General features: G+C 44.5%; 1 protein-coding gene across 2 annotated transcripts in view; it reads right to left on the bottom strand.

Annotated features, from left to right (window-relative positions):
* Positions 1 to 23488, bottom strand: part of LOC105491271 (craniofacial development protein 1) — a 149104-nt gene that overhangs the window by 5608 nt on the left and 120008 nt on the right. Inside the window, exon 6 of one of the 2 annotated variants that reach the window (XM_011757496.3) lies at positions 5495 to 5653. The exons of the other annotated variant lie outside the window; for it this stretch is intronic. Within the exon in view, the coding sequence (XP_011755798.1) occupies positions 5495 to 5653 (159 nt within the window). The remainder of the gene's footprint in view (positions 1 to 5494; positions 5654 to 23488) is intronic. 2 annotated transcript variants of the gene reach the window in all.

Raw genomic sequence — 23488 nt, forward strand, 5'->3', positions numbered from 1 at the left:
TTAGCCAGTATTTCTCTTCTCTGTGCATTGATTCCTCCCCCTAAGTCAGTCGGCCCCTGCCTTAGCACTGCTAGATGCCAAGCTGCTGCTGCTGATCACAACCAAGATACCTGTGTAATGGGTTACAGGACTGCAGGGCTGACTCTGATCCTGGAATGCTGTACTGGGCCCTGGGAGTCTGGAGCTCAGAGGAAAAGCAGCAGTTCTTTGCCGGACAGATGACTGTCTCCAGTACAGGGACTTCAACCATCTCTGCTGACTGAAATGACGCCTGGATGGAAACATTCTGATGTATTATGCTCTTCTTTTCTGGGCGGTTAATTCTAATCCTACTAGACTGCCAAACAAAAGCCATGACTATTTGCTAGCTAGTGGGATGGGTGTTTAGACACTGCCATGGTGCAGCACCTGCTCTGGGCTGGTAACAGAATAGGGAACAAGATGTTGCCCTCAGGGGCTTACCATAGATGAACAAAACATGACAACATGCATCAGATGATAGTAAATGTCACGGAGAAAACCAAACAGGGTAATGTGACTGAGGGTTCCTTGGGTTGGGGTTACTCTAGAACGCCACCCGTGTAGAGCCCTGGATGACAAACCAGAGCCTCCCGGGGGAGGAGCACTACATAGAGACAGTGAGGATGGCCTGCAGCGAGCTAGGGGAGAAGAGGACAGAGGTAGGCAGGGGACAGCTGGGAGAGGGCCTGGCTAACACTGATTTGAAGGGCTACCGGGGGGCGTTCCGCAGGGAAGAGATGAAAAATGGTATTTTTAAATGACTGCTTCTGCTGCTGGGTGGAGAATGGATGAAAGGGTACAGAGGTAGAAGCAGGGAGCGGAGGAGATGTCTGCGGCCTGTACTGGGGTGGCGGTAGTGGGGCTGCACGAATATAAATGAGCTGAAGTATTTTGTGATGAAACCATCAACTGGAATTGTGGGACGTTGGTGGAAAGACAGGAAATCAAGGATGAAGCCCAAGTTTTTCTTTTTTTTTTTTTGAGACGGAGTTTCGCTCTTGTTGCCCAGGCTGGAGTGCAATGGCATGATCTCGGCTCATTGCCACCTCTGCGTCCTGGGTTCAAGCAATTCTCCAGCCTCAGCCTCCCGAGTAGCTGGGATTATAGGTGCCCACCACCATGCCCGGTGGCATGAAATACAAAAAAAAATAATTTTTGTATTTCAGGAAAGACGGGGTTTCACCATGTTGGCCAGGATGGTCTCGAACTCCTGACCTCAGGTGATCTGCCTGCCTCGGCCTCCCAAAGTGTTGGGATTACAGGCGTGAGCCACCATGCTCGGCCCCAAGTTTTTCTTTTAACAGTAGGGTACACAGTGATGTGCCATTTTCTAAGAATTCTGAGGAGTGACGGTTCTGTTTATGGAGGGAAAGCAAGTATTTGGTTTTGAAAGTTAAGTTTGATGTGTCTTGGACAACCAGAAGGAGATGTCAACTAACAGCTGAAATGTAAGTCCGGACCTTAGTGGAATGGTCAGAGCAGGGGATACTTTTTTTTTTGAGTCTTCAGTTAAGAATGGTAGCTGCAACTTGCAACTTGTGAGCTTTCCTGGGGAGGAAGAGATGGCTGCCCAGGGCCCAGCCCTGGGACTTTCCAAGTTTAAAGGCCCAGGGAAGGAAGAAAAACCAGCCAGGGAGTCTGGGCGGAGATGCCACCAAGCTCTGCTTCCCACCACTGTGGTAAATATTCCTGAAGAGTTGGCAGGAACACATCAAGAAGAAACTTAAAGGAATAAAGCATCTAGTTTTCCAGTAAGGCCCGAGGTATGGTGGGGTCAGTAATGGCAGGTGGGAGAAAGAAAAGTGAGCACAGGACTCATGGAAAAGGGAGAGGACTCCTATTGAAAAACATGCCCGGCCTTTCCTCTACTTATATAATTCCCACAATAATCATGAGAGGTATATTAAAATGTTTCCACTTTACAGATGAAGAAAATGGGGCTGGTATGGGAAGACCCAATATTTGAATTGCTTATTGTAAAACATACATACAGAAGAGTGCAAGAACTGGGCAAGGGCAATGAATCATTATAAAACAAGTGCTCGCGTGGCTCTGACTTGGTTAGAAGTAGAAGGCTGGAGCCCCGAGGAGGTGCCTGTATAATTCTTCCCCAAAAACCTGCAGCTCACTCAGGTGACAGCCTGCCCAGAGCCTGTGTCTGTGTGTTCATTTCCTTGCTTTAAGTTTCTTTTTTCTCAACATTAGAGTTTCGTTGTGTCTTTTTTTTTTTTTTTGTAAAGAGACAGGACCTTTCTCTGTTGTCCAGGCTGGAGTGCTGTGAGTAGCTGGGACTATGGGTGCATGTCACTGCACCTGTCTTATGCCTCTAGAATTTTGAACCTGTGGTCTTGTGATTCTCAACCTTGGCTGTGCATGAGAATTACCTGAGAAATAAAATTTAAAGATGCAGATATTTGTGACCTACCTGTTCTAGACTCTTGATTCAGCAGCTCTGTACAGAGGTGGTCACCTGAACTTTGGAAAATGTCACCAGAGGATTCTCATGCTCAGCCAAGGTGAGGAACAGAGCTCCAGTCCCTTCACTGGCCTAGGGGCTGGGCTCCCTTAAACCATCTGCGGGAGCCAGAAAAGGAGAGTGAGTGGAGGTATGGGGCTGGGCACTCAAGAAAGCAGATGAGAAGGGCTGAGGCAGAGCACAGAGCCAGTAGATCTGCACTGAAAACACAGTCACATCTGTGGAATCTGGCTGGGTGAATGAGGGGAGAAGCCTCAAACAAAGGAGGGAAAAGCAGAGCATAAAGGAGAACAGTATTAGTTAGTTGTTCCCTAACCCAATTGTGTGACTTTCCCCTCCTGAAAAGTTCTCACTAGGCAGATGTTATTTTTAATCTTGTCTTCTCTTCTAGTCTACATTTTGTTAACTCTTACTATCTTTAACAGCACCACTCCTTACCTTTTTTTTAATTGAAAATTTTTATTTTTTGGGACAGAGTCTCACGCTTTCACCCAGGCTGGAGTGCACTGGTGCGATTAGAGCTCACTGCAGCCTCGATCTTCTGGAGGTGAGCGATCCTCACACCTCAGCCTCCCAAGTAACTGGGACTACAGGTGTGCACCATGCCCAACTAATGTTTTGGATTTTTAGTAGAGGCGAGGTCTTGCTATGTTGCCTAGGCTTGTCCTGAGCTCAAGCAATCCTCCTGCCTTGGACTCCCAAAGTGCTGGGATTGCAGGAGTGAACCACTGCTCCCAGAACTCCTTACTTTTCTAAGACCGCTATTAACTCAAGCAGAGTCAACACTGTCCAACTCAAATAATCAATATTCAGAAAAGCAATAATGTGTAGCACACACTGATAGTTCCTCTGCTGTCTCAGATCACTGTGCAAGAGTGGAGAACAGGACGGAGCTGCAAGTTACTAGAGCTGAATCTGAATGGAGAGGTTTGGGGCGCATGTCAGAGCTGCCACTCGTAAAGAGACAACACTGCACTTTATGCGGAGCCTTCCCCTGATCACTCTGGCTCCTTCTCCCTGTCCTGTAGCATTCCAGCTTAGACTGACCTAGAAGTCTGCTAGTTAAATAAGCTCATGAAGCTGTTTAAAATGTTTTTTTTTTTTGGGCTGGGCGCTGTGGCTCATGCCTGTAATCCCAGAACTTTGGGAGGCCGAGGCGGGTGGATCATGAGGTCAGGAGTTCGAGACCAGCCTGGTCAACATGGTGAAACCCCATCTCTATCTACTAAAAATACAAAAATTAGCAGGCATGGAGGCGCATGTCTGTAATCCCAGTTACTTGGGAGGCTGAGGCAGGAGAATTGCTTGAACTCGGCAGGCGGAGGTTGCAGTGAGCCAAGATCGCGCCACTGCACTCTAGCCTGGGTGACAGGGTGAGACTCCCTCTCTAAATAAATAAATAAATAAATAAATAAATAATGTTAAAAAAAAAATACTGGTCAGCTTCCAGGTTCATTTAGATAATCTTGAAGCCTAATTTAGAAATATGACCCCTCCCAAAATAAATCCTTTGCCTATCATTAATAACCTGAATGAGCTAGGTGCAGAGATGTGCCCCTGTAGTCCTAGCTCCATAGGAGGCCAAGGCAGGAGGATTGCCTGAGCCCAAAAGTTTGAGACCAGCCTGGGCAACATAGTGAGACTCTCTCTCTTAAAAAAAAAAACTTGAATGACTTGGACTTAATGCAAGCCTTTATGTGACAGGTGTTCCGTAAAGTGCTTTATGCATATTACATATATGTAAGCAATACATGTATTATCTCATGAGATCATCACAACCACATAGTGAGGATGGTATCATTATCCCAATTTTATTGGTGATGGAGCTGAGCCTCAGAGGTGTCCAGCATGCTGCTGGAGAAGAGCTTACTGGTGAGGGCAGAGCTGCTGAGCAGCCAGGGCTCTCTGAGTGGGACACTCAACATTTCCTTTCATGGCTAGGGGTGAGGACTATTGATTTTGAGCCATGAAGTCACTTCTGTGGTAACTTCCTTGGTGCCTTCTGAGGTCCCTAAGTACTTATGAACACCATTTCTTTCTTTCTTTCTTTCTTTTTGAGACAGAGTCTTGCTCTGTCACCCAGGCTGGAGTGCAGTGGTTCAATCTTGGCTCACTGCAACCTCCGTACCTCCCGGGTTCAAGTGATCCTCCTGCCCCAGCCTCCCAAGTAGCTGGGATTACAAGCGTGCACCACTATGCCTGGCTAATTCTTGTATTTTTAGTAGAGATGGGGTTTTGCCATGTTGGCCAAGCTGGTCTCGAACTCCTGACTTCAAGTGATCTGCCTGCCTCAGCCTCCCAAAGTGCCGAGATTACAGGTGTGAACCACCATGCCTGGCCACCATTTCTTTCTTGATGTTTTGTTTAATCACCAGTAAGACAAATATGACAAGGAAAGGACCCTTTTTACAACTGAATACATAGGTTATGAACATCCTCTTTGTATTCCACAGTGAAGAGAAAGAGGTGCAAGTGATGGCCTGTGGTGCTGTCTGAGGGCCTGGCCTATCACACAGGCTATAGCCAAGGGTAAAGCCCCGCCCTGGGCCATGATGACACAGACCAAAAAAAAATGTCACAATAATGCAACATCTAGGCACTCCAGTGGCTCTGTTTTTGAAAGATTTGAACTAGTTTGGCTTCTCAGAAGGACAAATGATTCAGATAAGGCCAAGGCTGCTACCATGGGCCAGATCCAACCACTAGGCAACTTATAGTTCACTGGAGCTGTAATTCAGCAAATTCAGCTTGGCAGACGTGACTGGCCCTGAGAGTACTCCTCACATGCCCCGCCTTCCCTCCATCTGCAGTGGCCTTCCCAGTGACGGGCCCTGCCCCACATTGGAACAAAGCCTTACTGACAGAACAAAGTGCTCACATTTTTAGTTCCATCATGAAAAGCTCCTGCTTGCTTACAGTGGGCAGTCTGTCTCCAATAAATCATTTGATTTCAGGGTTCTGAGGATTTTTCAAGGCATATAACCTACTCCTTCTTACCCCTCTTTCCCTCGATTATGGATGGCCAGTTCTTCACCAATCCCCTCTTCCTCCTTGAAGCTCTCCCAGTCCAGTTTGGACTTCTCGAGGGTGCTCATTTTCTGTTTCTTGGCACCAATTTTCCCCAAAAGGTTGCTCATGCCACTTGATCTTTTTAACCTAAGGAAAGAAAATATGAAAGAGGTAGCAGGTAAAAACTCTGATCTCTAGATTAACACTTTTTCTGCTGCACATGGGAATCCCCTAGATTGCAGCCATTTATCTTAGTGGAAGTCATGTTCATATTTGGGGCATTTCCTTCCTGGTGTGGAGAGCACTGTAAGTAAACTGGAATTCTAATGTGCTTTTCCTGCTTAACACCACTGTCTGCTCTCCTGAGCTGCGAACAGGAAATCCTGCCTCCTTCAGACCTCTGTGGGCTCTGTGTGGCAGGTCTCTGCTTGCAAGGAGGGGAGGAGCAGCACTTCAGGCAGGGCTTTGGAGTCACATGCCAAGGTCCAACTTCCAGCTTAACTGTGCGACTCTAGGCTAGTTATTTACTGCATGTTCCTTGGTTTCCTAATCTACAAAGCGAATGCTTACTCACAGGCTGTGGTGTATTTTACATGTAAAGGGCTAAAATTGCACTTGGCACAGCGTCAAGGTGCAATAAGCATGAGCCACTCTGAGTCACTGTCATCGTTTAAGCTTAAAGCCCCAGGGGATTCTTTTAACAGAAAGAGAACCAGTTCCCAGCACTGATGAGTGAAAAGTCCCAGTACTGTAAAAGGGTTCTAAAACCAGTTTCCTTTCAACTCCTGTGAATTGGGCCCTGGTTTTTCCCAGGAGGTGGAGAACATTCCTCACTCTGAAAGCTCACATGCGGAATGTACAGACTGTGCTCCACTTGCTGGTGATGCTATCATGGACAGTGGGAGAAACCCCAGATGCCCAAATTCAAGTCTTGGCAAGTCAAATATTTCCAGTCATTGTTAAACATATGAGATAATGTAAGAAAAGCAAAATGCAGTTAAGAAGATGGTATGAGGGAAAGTTTGGTCTCTTTATGAAATGAAACGAAATCATCTACCAGCATGTAGGAACTTGGAAGTTATTTTCTGCCTCATGGGGATATGCAAGAAAGTTAAACATTTAAAAACTATAAGCTAATGTCAAATGGTCTACTGATAATAATACCTTTACTTGTCTAGAATGTTTGTTCTCCAAGTGCTTTTGTAGCCATGATCTCATCTAACTCTTACTAAGGCCTGTGACACAGGACCCAGTCTCAGAGTTGGAAGGGATCACCTTTGAAATAACCTAGTATCACCCTAACCCATTCCGAAACCCCACATCCCTGCCGCACAGCACGGTGAACGACCACTCACCCCCTGTGCCTGGGGTGAGCCAACAGGCCAACGTCCACACTGAACACCAGACTGCTGGGACTGAACAATGACCCTAAGCATTCTCATTCTATTAACTTTAGTAGAGAGGATGTCAGCTTCCCTGTTTGGGTCACACCCCAGTACATGCTGAGCTTAAGATCAACTCAGAATAGGCTGGGCAAGCTTCATCATCTTTGTATTAAGTTGGACAAATAAACAAAGTTCAGAGAGGTTAAATGAAAAAACACGGGTCAAAGCAATAGACAACAGAGATCCGGGACAAAGCAAGACCTCTCCTGACTCTCAGTCTGCACTGCACTATCTCACCTCCAGATGAGAAGTGACTGGAGAGATTTTCTCTTCAGTTACTTTACTTCCCAGTTTGCTTAAGAGAACTCCAATAGCTCTTTATGAGCTTTCAATTCATATCTTCTAAGCGCTGTTTTCTAGACAACTCAACTCCTACAATGTCACGCGCGCACACACACATACTCTTTCTCTTTCACCATTTTACCAGGAATGGACCATGAGTGGGGATATGGAAACTTACTGTGTCTCAAATCTTTTTCCTTCTCATCTTCCTTACTGCTACTGCCCGACTTCTCATTCTTATATCACCTGGATAACTAAACAGCCTCTTTACTGGTCTCCCTAACCTGTTTTTCCCCATCCTCACTCAGTGGTCCTATCCTGATATCTACTGACATGCTGTAATTAGACTGAATATTCCAAAACACAAAGCTTACCATGTCTTTCTGCTTAAATGTCTCTTCACTGACTCCTTTTTATTTTATTTTTATTTTTTGAGATGGAGTTTCTCTCTTGTTGCCCAGGCTGGAGTGCAGTGGCATGATCTCGGCTCACTGCAACCTCCACCTCCCGGGTTCAAGCAATTCTCCTGCCTCAGCCTCCCAAGTAGCTGGGATTACAGGTGCCCTCCACCACATCTGGCTAATTTTTTGATTTTTAATAGACAGGGTTTCGCCATGTTGGGCAGGCTGGTCTGAAACTCCTGACCTCGGGTGATCTGCTCACCTTGGCCTCCCAAAGTGCTGGGATTACAGGTGTGAGCCACTGAGGCCAGGCCCATTGACCCTTTTTAAAAATATAATAATTAAAATAAATTTTTATGTATTTACTCTTTTAGAGACAGGTTCCCACTCTGTTACCCAGGCTGGAGTACAGCAGTGAAATCACAGCTCACTACAGCCTCAACCTCCCCGGGTCAAGTGATCCTCCCACCTCAGCCTCCTGAGTTGCTGAGACTACTGGTGTGTGACACCACGTTCAACTAATTTTTTTATGTTTTCTAGAGCTAGGGTCTTGCTATGTTGCCCAAGGCTGGTCTCAAACTCTTGGACTCAAGCAATCCTCCTGCCTTGGTCTCCCGAAATACTGGGATTATAGGCATGAGCCACCATATCAAGCCTTATCTCAGCTTTAAAACCACTTCCTCCAGGAAGCCTTCCCTAATCTCTGGGTTAGGTGCCCCTGTTGGTATTTCTATCACACCAGTTCTTTTCATATGGGAACACTGATTTCTCTTTAGATGCTTGTGAACTCTTATTTCAGCTGCAGCTGTATTAGATGGTTCTGGGCAAGTGCAGGTTCATTCACTGTTGACAACACCCCACCAAAAGCACATGCCTGAAGACTTTCCATTTCTGGCTGCAGGATCTCCTCTGAGCCTGCCTGCATGCCACAAGTACTGCCTGCACAGGTGGTGGAGCTCAAGCCATTGGGGCTAGCCAGAAAGAACACAAAAGCTGGTGGTTAAATGGCCAGCCTCCTACCCCTCACAAGGTAGTTGTAGGAGGTGCCCTGAATGCTTCTCAGAAATTCTGGTGCCATCAAGTCCTTGTGGCCTTGGAATTGTACTCTTATATTAACTTTTCCTTCTTCCTTATCTCATTCTTTCCACTACTCACACCTGCACCCTGGGATCATTTCCCAAATAAACTCTCTGCACTCAAAATCCTTGTCTTACGTTCTGCTTTGAGGGGAATCTAACTAAGGCTGTTAGGAGAAAAATTATTTTCCTCGTGTAGTCTTTATCTTTCTGTGGCTATTTAAGTTCCTGGGTCTCCAAACCTCTCTAACCATCGACAGAGTTCTGTGAACAATGGGCACTCAATAACCATGTCACCTGGATTACAGAACCAATTCATGGAAGAGAATCAGATCTTTGTAGAACAAAATATTTTTTAGAGCACTTCTACACTGAAGATTTTACAGGGAACAATTCACTTTTATTCTTCCATCAGCTCTCAACAGCCCAGGGTTTGCCATTTAATTTGGGCAGCACCACAGGCCATGTATGCCACCTCTCCCATTCGGCCTACAGCTCCAGTGGTATTCCTGGGTTAGGCCATCTTTTTGACGAATTACTTTGAGAAGTCTATGAGAAACTTGATTTTTTGATGGACAGCAGTGAGAAGGTTTCCAGAAAGGAAAAAAACCATAATACCCCTTTGGCTTGCTCACCATAAAACATCAGTAAAATGTCAACTGTGCTATTATGCTTTTGGGGAAGGCTTCCAGCTCTCCTTTCACTGGGTCATCAACATGGTGTAAGATGTCCTAATGTGATAGTCTCTAAAGCAAAACGATATGTCTTTTATTTGAGGCTAACTCAAAATGAATGACACACTGATAGCAGCAGCCAGAACACACAGGGGGGCTCATCATAACCAGGAGACCAGCAGCTTCTTCCGAGAACCTGGTGTGTGGGCTCCCTCAAGATTCTGAGCCCTCCCACTCACCCTCCCACCCCGACAGGGGTTTCAGTGTCCTAATCCTGGCGTCATTTCAGCACAGCTTTCAGAAAGGCAGATTTACTATGACCTTGCCCCTTTCTCTGCCACAAAGGTACATCAACTAGGCTTTCAGGAAGCCAAGGCAGGAGAGAATCAGTCTCTGGGCAGGGGCCGCTGACCTTACTCTGAGAAAGAACACAGGAAAACCTACTTCAGCCACGTACTTAACCTCTGAGAACTGTGGCTAGCAGGGGACAAACCAGCATTGGCTCTCCAGGCATCTGGCAGCTGTGTATATTGGAATGGGGAAGTCAGAATTCCCTTGTAGATTTGTTTTCATCAAGAACCAATCCAGTTCCAGACCAACAGAACCACTGGTTTCTTTGTTCTGGATCCTAAACCGTAGGGCAAGGTACTGCCAGAAAGTCTGTTTTAACAGACCACCCTTCAGATGACGGTACTTCATTGAGTCAAGAGACTCCTCACCCACCTGTTACAAGTCAGAGTTCAAAGAAATGCACCATGCACTTGCTCACCCAGATTACATCCCGAATGTTATGCTGAGGGACTCTGGAATGTTATTACCAAGATGTTTCCAATGTCACAATGACATTGCAACCACCTCCTCCTGAACATAACGAGACTTTGTTGACCTTACTACCATAAATTTGATGTAAAGACTAATCCTGTTCAAGGAATGTGGCCTTTGCTTTCACCAGCCAGCTTCCATGCCGTAAGAGAGCGTGGCTGAGTGCAGCTCATACTGGTGAAAGAGACACTTATTTTCCAAGCTTATCTTTCTTGCGTATTTTGTTCAGTTATCCATCAATCAGCAATTATCTTCAACTCCCTTCCCACCATGCCAGACCAAGACCTACCATAACATCAGACACCAACCAAAACCCTGATTAAGAAACTAAGAAAAGTAAAAGAGACACAGAATGTAAAATGACAAGTCATGTTTTTCCCTTCTAGGTTCAAAGTTTATAATGATAATTTTCTAGAACTTACTCTGCTTCTCTTTAGCAAAAGAAATGTAATTTTAACAAAAATGTCATTGTAACTAAACAATAAACTTCATCCTGTTGAGTCTGTCACAGAGATATTATGGTAACTTGTTTACTTTGTTCCACATCCATTAGCATGGACTTGGATTTGTCCAACCGACTGATTTTGTAGCAAGAGCACTGTTCTATCTGACCACCCTCAGCAATGCCTGCTGTTTGCTTAAAAGAGGCAGTGGAAAGGAGCTGGGAGAGTAACTTGCCAAGTGGAAAGGCTGACAGGGCTTACCAACTGTTTGTGAAGGACGGTAGGAAGATCTTTCCTGGTGATCTTTAAAATCATCCCCAGGTACCCAGCCATCTCACAGAATAGAATTTTAGGTTTGGAAAGGAATTCAGAGTCATTCATTCACTGTATTTATCCAACAGAGATTACTGAGAACTTACTCTCTACCAGACACTGTGCTCAGAATGGGGATATAAAAATATATAAAGCTTAATTATCGGCTTCAAAACAAAAATCCAGTGGAGGACAGATCAACATACAGGCAAACTGTAACCACATATTATAAGGGCACAAAAGAAGAAGAGCTGAAGGGATGTTTAGTCCAACCTCCTTATTTTATAGATCAGTCAACTAAACTCCAAAAGGTTAAGAAACCTGCCCAAGTTTATAGCAGGAGACTTGGGATTAGTACTCAGTGTTCTTGATGCCCAGACTACTGTCTTTTCTACCTTGCCTGGTGCTAGATTTAAGTCCAAGTAGCTGGGACTATATACATATGTCACCAAACCCAGACAATTTTTTTTTCTTTTTTTTGAGACGAAGTCTCGCTCTGTCGCCCAGGCTGGAGTGCAGTGGCCAGATCTCAGCTCACTGCAAGCTCCGCCTCCCGGGTTTACGCCATTCTCCTGCCTCAGCCTCCCGAGTAGCCGGGACTACAGGTGCCGGCCACCTCGCCCGGCTAGTTTTCTGTATTTTTTAGTAGAGACGGGGTTTCACCATGTTAGCCAGGATGGTCTCGATCTTCTGACCTTGTGATCCACCCGTCTCGGCCTCTCAAAGTGCTGGGATTACAGGCTTGAGCCACCGCGCCCGGCCTCAAACCCAGATAATTTAAAAAACATTTTTGTACAGACAGCGAGCTTGCTATTTTGCCCAGGCTGGTCTTGAACTCCTGGCCTCAATCATCCCACTTTGGCCTCTCAAAAGTGCTGGGATTACAAGTGTGAACCACTATGTCCAATCTATTACATTTTTAATGGACTAAATCCCCATGATTTGACAATGGACTTACCCAAACACTATTTTTCTCATAACAAAATATTCAACACTACACTTGAACTGACAGACCAGTACCAAAAGTGGACCGCAAGGATAGGGTTAACACGTGTACAGAAGCACCACTGACCTTTACTCTAAACTTCAACAAGTGAAGGCTGGATTAAGTCTATGCCTTCCATCTAATAGCCTGGATAATTACTAAAATGCAACTTATTTGGAACAAAAATTCTTTGGCAGAGATACGCAGTTTCCCTAGTATTTGTCATCTGCTTACAATGTAGGAATGGACCTTTACAATTTTTTTTTTTTTAAAAGAAATAGAGTCTTGCTATGTTGCCCAGACTGGCCCCGAACTCCTGGGCTCAAGCAATCTTCCTGCCTCAGCTTACTAAGTAGCTGGGACTATAGGCTCACACCACCGTACTCATCAGGAATGAATCTTTTTGTAGCTCATTCATGAACTATTAATATTGTCCAGAGTCATGGAAGGTCTGACACTGGCCTGGAACTCTCTGAGAAACAGGAAGAAAGCAAGCTTATGAAGCTAATTCTTCGTTGAGGGTTGTCTGTCTGGAACCAAGGTTTCTCTTTCACATTTTCTCTGGAATTAGCTAAAATCCATAAGACTAAAAAGTACAACTCAAAGCCCTGGGCAAATTTCACTACCCACCTGTATAAATCTCTAAGTAATCTCCCCAAAGCCCAAGATTAGACCACTCAAGGAAATGGACTGGAAGCCACTGATGGCATATTAGGGAGCTAGTTTAACTCCTGTTCACTTCTCAACACTGTATTGACAGTACTCTACGGGCCAACGGCCTCAGGAAAGCAGAAAACCAGAAGTATGACAAGTTCCAAAGATTTTAAACCTCTTATGGCTTGAAAAATTGTCAGTACTTTTAAATCTATTAATAAAGTTGATAACAGTGCCAGTAAAAAAAAGTGCCATCTATCAGCAAAAGGCAAAAAGAAAAGCTGGCAAATAGCAACAGCTTTACTGTTTTTATACAAATAGAAAATGATTTATTCCTCAGTTCTATTGTTCTTTGCTAAGCCAATAATGAAGGGCACTTACATTTGTCTGATTTGATTTCAGCTGCTCTACATCTTTATAACGTGTGTCTGAAACATACCTATTTTAGTGACAGAAGTCCTGAATTCTAATATCTCCTGAAACACGTTACAGAAAGCCCTTGCCAACCCTTCCTTCCATGTGTTGTTGAGCGGAGGTGTGTTTTGCCCTGTTCTGGCCTCTCAGCTGACTGCCAGGGAGAACTAAGAAATTTTAGCTGACTTTGGTTCTATTTAAATGAAGAGCTCTTCCTATATAAGATACCACCATCCGTTTGTAATTACTAAGACAAGGACTGTTTTCCCAAAAGCAGTAAAGGTACTCTAAATGCACAGACTCCTGGTCTCTATTATAATCAAGGGCATTCATTTTGAGAATGTCAGATGGGGATTGGGGCTCTCAAGTGACACTGAAATGGACTTTTTCTCTGGGACAAGCTAACTGACCTGCTGGGCAGTCTCAGTACAAGGACCAAGAGAAAGCTAACATTCTTCTCTATGAAGAACAGTCCTTTACTGGTCTATTGTTCCACTGCAACCAACCAACTCAGTGGCTTTGGGTCTCTTGCCACAAACAATAATGTGTTGTTTGTGTTTATTACTCTGTTTATTTCAGAACTTTCAGAGACGCTCTATATTTGATAAGTGTTAGGAAAGTGCAGATCCTCTTCCACACCCTTCCTTGGTGCATGTAAAACATCTGTGATGCTTGGTTCACACCATATAATGCAGAGAGAAATGCTGCAGGAAGATGTAAAAGAACTTGTGCTACCAGGTAAACATGTGAGAGTTTTTTTGTTTTTTTTGGGACAGGGTCTCGCTCTGTCATCCAGGCTGAAGTGCAGTGGCGTGATCTTGGCTCACTACAGCCTCTGCCTCCTGGGTTCAAGCGATTCTCCTGCCTCAGCCTCCTGATAGCTGGGATTGCAGGCACCCACCATCACAGCCAGCGAATTTATGTATTTTTAGTAGTGATAGGGTTTCACTATGTTGGCCAGGCTGGTCGCCATGAGGCCTGGCCTCAAGTGATCTGCCCGCTTGGGCCTCCCATGGTGCTGGGATTACAGACGTGAGCCTCCCTCCGTGCCCGGTTGGCATGTGAGTTTTAATGTGTGCGAGTGTTCATTCCACTCTTGCCTCTGAGGGAAGTTATATGGTGAAACATGCCTTAGTTCTTCAGAAAGCAAAATATCATCAAGCTGTCTTCTCTCTTTGCATGTATTCCCTTGAATTACATAAAAGAAATTCCACAGAGAATCTCACGTTGAAAGTTTGAGTTGCTGCCCCTAACCAAAGCAAATGAGATGTCTTAAAGTCAAATGAGTGTTAGTTTTTGTTTGTTTTTTTTGTTTGTTTTTTGTTTTTTTTTGAGACAGAGCCCTGCTCTGTTGCCTGAGCTAGAGTGCAGTGGCATGCTCTTGGCTCACTGCAACCTCTGCCACCAGGGTTCAAGCAATTCTCCTGCCTCAGCCTCCGGAGTAGCTGGGGTTACAGGTGCCCGCTACCATGCCTGGCTAATTTTTGCATTTTTAATAGAGATGGGGTTTCACCATGTTGGTTAGGCCGGTCTCGAACGCCCAACCTCAGGTGATCCGCCCGCCTCAGCCTCCCAAAGTGCAGAGATTACAGGCGTGAACCATCGCACCTGGCCTTGTTCATTGTTATATTTGTCTATTTGAACAGAAAGAAAAGGAAGTGAATAACTACCTTCAATGGCAGTAAGATAAGTTACTTAATGGGCTACAACAAGGAATACCAATACATGGAAGTGCCAATACATGCTACAACATGGATGGACCATGAAAACATTATGCTAAGTGAGAGAAGCCAGGAGCAAAGGACCATATATTGTGTGATTCAATTATATGAAATGTCCAGAATAGACAAACCTACACAGAAAGTAGTTTAAGGGTTGCCAGGGTCAAGGAGAAATGGGGTTAGGAGTTTGGGGTGGTAGTTGCTGACAGCTAATGACAAATAAAGGGTGCAGGGTTTCTTCCTGGAATAATGAATATGTCCTAAGTTGTAGTGATGCACAATTCTGCAAACATACTAAAAGCCATTTAACTGTAGACTGGTATGGGAATTATACCTATAAGCTGTTTTGAAAGATGATAAGTGGCTACTCTTTCTCTAGGTACTGGATTTACACGCTCAATTTATCTTTTATTATTCAGGAAAAATAAAAGGAAATAAAGGAAATTTTTATTTTTATTTTGACACGGAGTCTCGCTCTGTCACCCAGGCTGGAGTGCAGTAGCACGATCTCGGGTCACTGCCACCTCTGCCTACTGAGTTCAAGCAATTCTCCTGCCTCAGTCTCCCACATAGCTGAGACTACAAGCACCTGCCACCATGCCTGGCTAACTTTTGTATTTTTAGTAGAGATGCGGTTTCACAATGTTGGCCAAGCTGGTCTTCATCTCCTGACCTCAAGTGATCCGCCTGCCTCAGCCTCCCAAAGTGCAGAGATTACAGGTGTGAGCCACCATACCCGGCCAGGAAAATGTTATTAAAGCAAAAATGTGTTTCCTGGACTCACAAAAGCATCACATAATTGGGCCATCGTTTGGCCAACCTAAAGAAAGGCTTTAGCCTAGGCGACATGGCAAAACCCCGTCTCTACAAAAAATTTGCCAGATGTGATGGTGTGTGCCTGTAGTCCCAGCTACTTGGGGGGCTGAAGTGGGGGGAGGATTGCTTGAGCCTGGGAGGCGGAGGTTGCAGTGAGCCGAGATCATGCCACTACACACCAGCCTGGGTGACAGAGTGAGACCCTATCTCAAAAAAAAAAAAAAAAGAGAAGAGTTTCCTAGCAGAGCAATTTATAATAATGATATTCAATAATGAGAAATGGGTGCTGGCATTAATCAGCCTTGAGGCTGGCTCTTGCTTTTTCTTCTTTGTTTTTGTAACCTTAAGGTGGTATCTTGGAAGGGTTATGTACAAGAATTCCATTATCGTCTGGTGAGGAATTCCAGTATGGTCTGGTGCGAAATTCCCCCCAACTTTATAGTTTGAAAAATGTCAAACTGAAAGAAAAGTTGAAAACAGAACCACTATTTATCTAAATATGCTTCACTTAGATTTAATTGTTAACATTTTGCCACATATAACTTTTCTTTCTATATATAAATTTACTTTTTAGCCGGGCGCGGTGGCTCAAGCCTGTAATCCCAGCACTTTGGGAGGCCGAGACGGGCGGATCACGAGGTCAGGAGATCAAGACCATCCTGGCTAACACGGTGAAAACCCGTCTCTACTAAAAAATACAAAAAACTAGCCGGGCGAGGTGGCAGGCGCCTGTAGTCCCAGCTACTCGGGAGGCTGAGGCAGGAGAATGGCGTAAACCCGGGAGGCGGAGCTTGCAGTGAGCTGAGATCCGGCCACTGCACTCCAGCCTGGGCGACAGCAAGACTCTGTCTCAAAAAAAAAATAAAAATAAAAAATAAATTTACTTTTTTGTGGCTGTGTACAGTCATTGCATCACTTCACCTCTACACACTTTAGCATGTGTCTCCCAAGGACACTTTCCAACATACACCCAAAAAATTTAACATTGATATAATGACACAATATATAGTCCAATATAAAGTCCAGGTTCAAATTTCCTTCAATGCACCTCCCAAAATGGCCTTGTCAGTTGCTCCCCATTCTCTCCCATCATGCATCACATTTGAAAGTTTCTTTAGTCTCTTTTAATCTTGTAATCTAGCAGTCTCTTGCCTTTGGTTTTGTTGTTTTGATTTTTGGTCTTCGGTGTCTTGTTCATTTTTAAGAGTCCAGTCTGGCTGACCTACAGAATGTTGCTCATTGGATTTGTCTGTTTCCTATGACCAGATTCAGGTTAAATATTTTTGCCAAGGATGCTAAAAAGATGAGGTTGGGTACTTCTTACTGAACTATCATCAGGGGCACTAGTGTCAGGTCAGCCCATCCTGGCGATGCCAAGTGTGATCCCTTTGCTAAGGTTCTGACTGCCAGAACTCTCACTTGTAAAGGTATATTTTCCCTCTGTAATTAATTTGTAATTCATGTAAAATATGTGGGATAATACCCTCAGGAAGTTCAGGAAGTTCTGACCGCTTCTTACTTCTTATGCCTCACTCTATAACGTCTTTGGTTATGTCTACAGACAGACTAGAGTGAATTAATAGTAAAGAATCCTATTTGAAAGGCCAGGCAGTGTGCTGGCTCACACCTATAATTTGAGCACTTTGGGAGGCCAGGGAGGGAGGATTGCTTGAGCCTAGGAGTTCGAGACTGAAGAAAGCTGTTATTGTGCCACTGCACTCCAGACTGGGTAACAGGATGAGACCCTGTCTCAAAAAAAAAAAAAAAAAGAGTCCTATTTGAAGGACAAATATACAAATATTCAGGAAATCCCCAAAGGAGAGTAAAGCTCTAGCTGTAAAAAAGTCTTTAAAAAGTAAAAGAGCAGTTAACTAGAGAAAAGGCAAAGGGCTATGGGATCTTCAGCAGAGTCCTAGATTGGACAGGCAAGTAGTGAGGACAGAGGCCTCTCTGGTCAATATGGAGGCCCTCACCTAGATGAGTGGAGACTCTTCTCAAGGCCTGGTGCCTGGTACGCATGAGGGTTAAATCACATAAATCAGCAGCAGAGAAAACCTCTTCTGACCTGCCGCCAGACCGCTAAGGAAATAATACTTCTGAATTTCCCTTCCCCTTTGTCCACTCAAATGTGGTTTCATCTCCTCCCCGGGAAAGAGATAATGCTGCAAGCCCTTCCCGCCTCTGCTCTAGCAATTTCCTTCTTTGAACCACTCCCATGGTGGGGGAGTCCTGGCAAAGCAGAGAAGGACACTCCACCATTTCACAGCAGTGTGGGAGTAAAGAAGGCCAGGGGGCTCTCCAAGGAGGAAATGTTGAGTGTAATGGAAACTAGATTCTGCCTGGGGAGGAGATGCTTTGCCCCTGAGGTGCAAACTGCTGTCGCTTTAATTTGTATGATTAGACACAGCTGGGGAGAATAATTTACTGACCAATACAGACAATTTACATTTCTGAGACACAATTTTAAAGGAATTATTAAATACAGCTTCTAACAAAGACCATAATGACATCTTTCTTTATGCAGAACCCTGGGAGCTCAACAGAGGAAGACACAGCTTATTTTCCAGATACTGGTTCCATATGGGCTACCACCAGTTACAGTTGCAGAGGCCAAAAAAAGCTGAGGCGTAGTGAGCATCTGGCATTAAAAGTCAATGACCTGGCCAGGTGTGGTGGCTCACCCCTTAATCCCAGCACTTTGGGAGGCCGAGGTGGGCGGATTACCTAAGTTCAGGAGTTGGAGACCAGGCTGGCCAACATGGTGAGATTCCTTGTCTCTACTAAAAAAATACAAAAACTTAGTCAAGCATGGTGGTGCACGCCTGTAATCCCAGCTACTCAGGAGGCTGAAACAGGATAATTGCTTGTACCTGGGAGGCAGAGGTTGCAGTGAGCCGAGATTGTGCCACTGCACTCCAGTGCACCACTGCACCCCAGCCTGGGCAACAGAGCAAGACTTCGTATCACACACACACACAAAAAAAGTCAATGACTCCTTTCAAGGATAACTGTGCTGTGCTGTGCTGTGCTGTGACTGTGGCTGGTCTGTGCCGGTCTGGAGCCACACATTCTCATGAGCACTCCCCTGATCGTTCCCATTAGGGACAGCATGGCCAGGCAAATAGCACATCTCTCCAACTAAGTCAACAGGACAGACAAAGCACTGGGCAGAGGATCAATGTGCCTCAGTGGTGGGTTGTTTGGCTGACTGCTGATTAGGGAGTTGGCATGCTTTCTTAAACATCAGCATCCTGCTTTTAGACATTCAGCTTTCTTTTTTCTCCCACGGATGCAAGTCTCTGTCTCTTCATAACGAAACCTGAGGATGTTAACATAAATTTTCAATTCTTGGGCACCTCTCAGGTTGAGACCAGGCTAAAGTTTCAGGACACAGGGGTGTCCTCAGTCAAATCAGAAATAATTCCTTACATCATAGACACCTCTCTTAAAACGAGCCATGCCTGCCCCTTTCTAGAAATGAGTAGGCACATTAAGCACACGGTTTTAAATGAAACTCATATGAGCTGAACACATTTTGCAAAATTACTCCCTCTCAATACCAAACTTATTTATTTTTTTGAGATGAAGTCTCTGTTGCCAAACTGGAGTGCAGTGGCGCGATCTCGGCTCACTGCAACCTCTGCCTCCCGGGTTCAAGCGATTCTTCTGCCTCAAACCCCCGAGTAGCTGGGACTACAGGCACATGCCACCATGCCCAGCTAATTTTTTTGTATTTTTAGTAGAGACTGGGTTTCACCATGTTGGCCAGGATGGTCTCAATCTCTTGACCTTGTGATCTGCCTACCTTGGCCTCCCAAAGTGCTGGAATTACAGGTGTGAGCCGCCATGCCCAGCCCCAAACTTCTCACTGCTACTAAATAAGCATGCAAAATTCCAAATGAGGACGAGAGATAGACATTGGACACAGCTGTGATTCTTGACACCTCAAAGTTACGTCTGGGGTTGGAGGGGAGCGTGCTTTATGGTCCTTGCATTACAGGAGGCTGAAGTGGTGAAGGTCATTTTTCAGCACTTGGCACTCCTGCTAGGGTCCTGACTCCCAAGTCTATTTTCTCAGTGGCATCCACAACATCGCTTGCTCATTCAGTTGCCAGGGTAGCATCTCTGGCTTCCTACAGGCCACAATTCTACTAACATCAATGGGAAACTTAATGAGGCTCAGATCCCAATCTGCCTCTCTTCCTCCAGAGGCAGCTCCCACCTCTCCTTACAAAGCTGGGATACGGCATCATTAGCGTTCCCCCTGTGGTGCCACCCCTCACAACACAGGATTTAAAGAGCCCTTAGGAAGCAATCTATACAAGGGTGATCACAAGAATGGGGTTACTTAAGCATTTGAGCCCTAAGTGTCACTACGCTAAGGCAATGCAAGGGATTTCAACAAAGAAATATTCGTTCTCATGTAGTTTGATACTGAAAGCAGAAAACTTTCTTTTTACTGCATACAGGAAATGGTTTTCATAGATGCTAACCACAGCTGAGCCATCTGTAAACCACAACATTGTTTCTCTTTAACAAATGAAAGATTTTTACCCATGGCATCACTGACCATCAAAAAGAATTCCCATCCTCCATCTCTAGAGCAAGAAAAAACAGTAAGTAGAGTTTCTTTCCTTAATCTGCTAGCCAGGGGTTGCTAAAACAGCCTTTTCATTCAGAAATGTAGTTTGTCCTCCAAGGTTCATGTCACCCATCCCTACTGCTAGGTGATGTACAAACCCTTGAACAAGTCCAGTTTCTTTGCATTCTGAGAACCCCTCGGAGCATGCGCTTTTATGTGACCATGACTCACACTGGGTCATAATGTAAAACGTATAACTATGATGGAAGGCCAAAAAGTTTGAAAGAGATGCTTTAGCATTCACTGGCTGGCAGACGAAGGTCTGTTGAAACAAAGCTGGCTGGCTCTGCCAGCATAGACTGAAGGAATACTAGTTAAAAAAAGAAAAAAAATCAAGTGCAATCAACGAAAGTAGGGCAGACCCTTCTATTCCTTGATTCTTCCCTGTGTATTATTCATTTGTTTTGGGAAACTTGGCATCACGATCTCCCTGCTGTGAGAGCAAGGCCTCTGACCTGGTGCTCCTCACCCCAAACTGTGAGACTGTGTGACTAACACCTTCTCCTGGGGGACCAGTGACTTTGTTATGGCCTTCCAGTCACAGAGAGGCTCAGCTGGTAACTCTGCAAGGATTGCATGAGCGTGTTCATTGTTCTCAGTGTTCAGATGAAGGAACGGGGCTCAGAATATGGGACACTGATGGTCTCATGTGAATGAAACAACTGAAAGGAGGGAGACTCATGCAAATAAAAGAACAAAATCCAAAAACATGACCTCAGTCACACCAAGGAAGAGTTCCCTCTAAGAATGAAGAGAAACAAGAACCTAAATATAAGCTACTAAATTTACTTGTACTCTGGAAGAATGCTGGAAAATCTGATGACTTATTATTTCTTATTCTCAGCTAGCATTTTTTTTTTTAAGAGATGGGATCTTGCTGGTTTTGAACTCCTGGGCACAAGTCATCCTCCTGCCTCAGCTTCCTGAGTAGCTGGGACTCACAGGCACATGTCATCATGCCTCACTCAGCTAGCAGCTAATACTTTAATATTTTAATTTATTATTATTATTATTATTATTATTATAAGACAAGGTCTCACTCTGTTGCTCAGGCTGATCCTGAACTCCTGGGCTCAAGGGATCCTCCTACCTCGGCCTCCCAAAGTGCTGGAATTACAGGTGTGAGCCACAGCGCCCAGTCTGGCTAATACTTTTATAATAGCTTTACTGAGATGTAATCCACATTCTAAAGATTTCACCTATTTAAAATGGTACAACTCAGTGGTTTTTAGTATATTCATTACCACAATCTCATTTTAGAAAATTGTCACTACTGCCAAAAAGCCCCTTATATCCAGTAGCAGTTACTCTTCATTCCCCCAACCAACTCTTGGCAACTACTACTTTCTGCTTCAACAGATTTACCCCTCTCTCAGGCAATACTTTAAACCAACCTTGTCCAACTTGCCTTATTCTGTTGTTATTGTTTTGGGCTTTTAGCAGCCTGAAGCCATGTTTTTTAGTTTCTGTCTGTAGTGATAAGCAGAAAAGAGGGGTGAGGAAGGGGCTTTATTGGCCCACCCAGATATAGAAACTAAGAACCCATGACTGGTCTTATTTTCTCCCTTGGACACCCCTGTTTAAACCATAAATTTAAGATTATATATAAGAGGCCGGGCGCGGTGGCTCAAGCCTGTAATCCCAGCACTTTGGGAGGCCGAGGCGGGCGGATCACAAGGTCAGGAGATCGAGACCACAGTGAAACCCCGTCTCTACTAAAAAAATACAAAAAATTAGCCGGGCGCGGTGGCGGGCGCCTGTAGTCCTAGCTACTCAGGAGGCTGAGGCAGGAGAATGGCGTGAACCCAGGAGGCGGAGCTTGCAGTGAGCCGAGATCGCGCCACTGCACTCCAGCCTGGGCGACAGCGTGAGACTCCGTCTCAAAAAAAAAAAAAAAAAAAAAAAAAAGATTATATATAAGCATCCAGAAGAAACAACACATCTCTCAATTGGTATCTATCACAGCCTCCTATAGGAAACACATTTAAACTTTCCTAATTTGTTTTCTACATGATGGTCATGCATACATTTTGTAAGAAGAATCAGAAATCTAGTTTTTACACAGGAATATTAGAATATCTGAGCATTGCTTGAAAAGTGAAGTCCCAGATATCACCAACAGTATTTCGGATCTGTGTTTTTAAAGCACTTGGGTACAGTGGCTTTGCAGTCAGTGTAGAAACCTGTCCCTTCTGCTTAATCAATTTTTATTTATAGTCATGTGTTGCTTGTGTTCTGAGAAATATGTTAGGTGACTTCATTGCTGTGCCAACATCATAGAGTGTACTTACACAAACCTAGATAGTATAGCTTACTACACGCTTACATTGTATGGTAAAGTTGATTGCTCCTAGGCTACCAATCTGTATAGCATGTTACTGTACTAAATACGGTAGACAACTGTAACACAATGGTAAGTATCTGTGTGCCTAAACACATCGAAACCTAGAAAAGGTACAGTAAAAATATGGTACAGTTGAGCATCCTAAACCCAAAAATCTGAAATCCAAAATGTTCCAAAATCTAAAACATTTTGAGCACTGACATGACACTCAGAGGAACATTTCGAATTTTGAATTTCCAGATTTGGGACGCTCAACCACTAAGTAAAATACAAATATTAAAAAAAAAAAAAAATCCCAAATCTGAAATGTTTCTGGTCCCATGCATTTTGGGTAAGGGATACTTAACCTGTGCATAAAAGATAAAAAAATGGTACAGCTGTATAGGACGTTTACCATGAATGGAGCCTGCAGGACTGGAAGTTGCTCTGGGTGAGTCAGTGAATGAGTGGTGAGTGAATGTCAAGGCCAAGGACATTACTGCACACTACTGTGGGATTTTATAACCTCTGTACACTTAGGCTACATTTATTTAAAAAATTTTTTCTTTCTTCAATAAAAATTTAACCTTAGCTTACTGTAACTTTATAAATTTTTTAATCTTTTAAAACTTTTTTTTTTTTTTTTTTTTTTGAGACAGAGTCTTACTCTGTCGCCCAGGCTGGAGTGCAGTGGCTGGATCTCAGCTCACTGCAAGCTCCGCCTCCCAGGTTCACGCCATTCTCCTGCCTTACCCTCCGGAGTAGCTGGGACTACAGGCGCCCGCCACCTCGCCCAGCTAGTTTTTTTTTTTTTTTGGATTTTTTAGTAGAGACGGAGTTTTACCGTGTTAGCCAGGATGGTCTCGATTTCCTGACCTCGTGATCTGCCCGTCTCGACCTCCCAAAGTGCTGGGATTACAGGATTGAGCCACCGCGCCCGGCCCTTTTAAAACTTTTTGACTGTTTTGTGGT

This window comes from Macaca nemestrina, chromosome 18 (assembly GCF_043159975.1).
Source record: "Macaca nemestrina isolate mMacNem1 chromosome 18, mMacNem.hap1, whole genome shotgun sequence".
Lineage (NCBI taxonomy): Eukaryota > Metazoa > Chordata > Mammalia > Primates > Cercopithecidae > Macaca > Macaca nemestrina.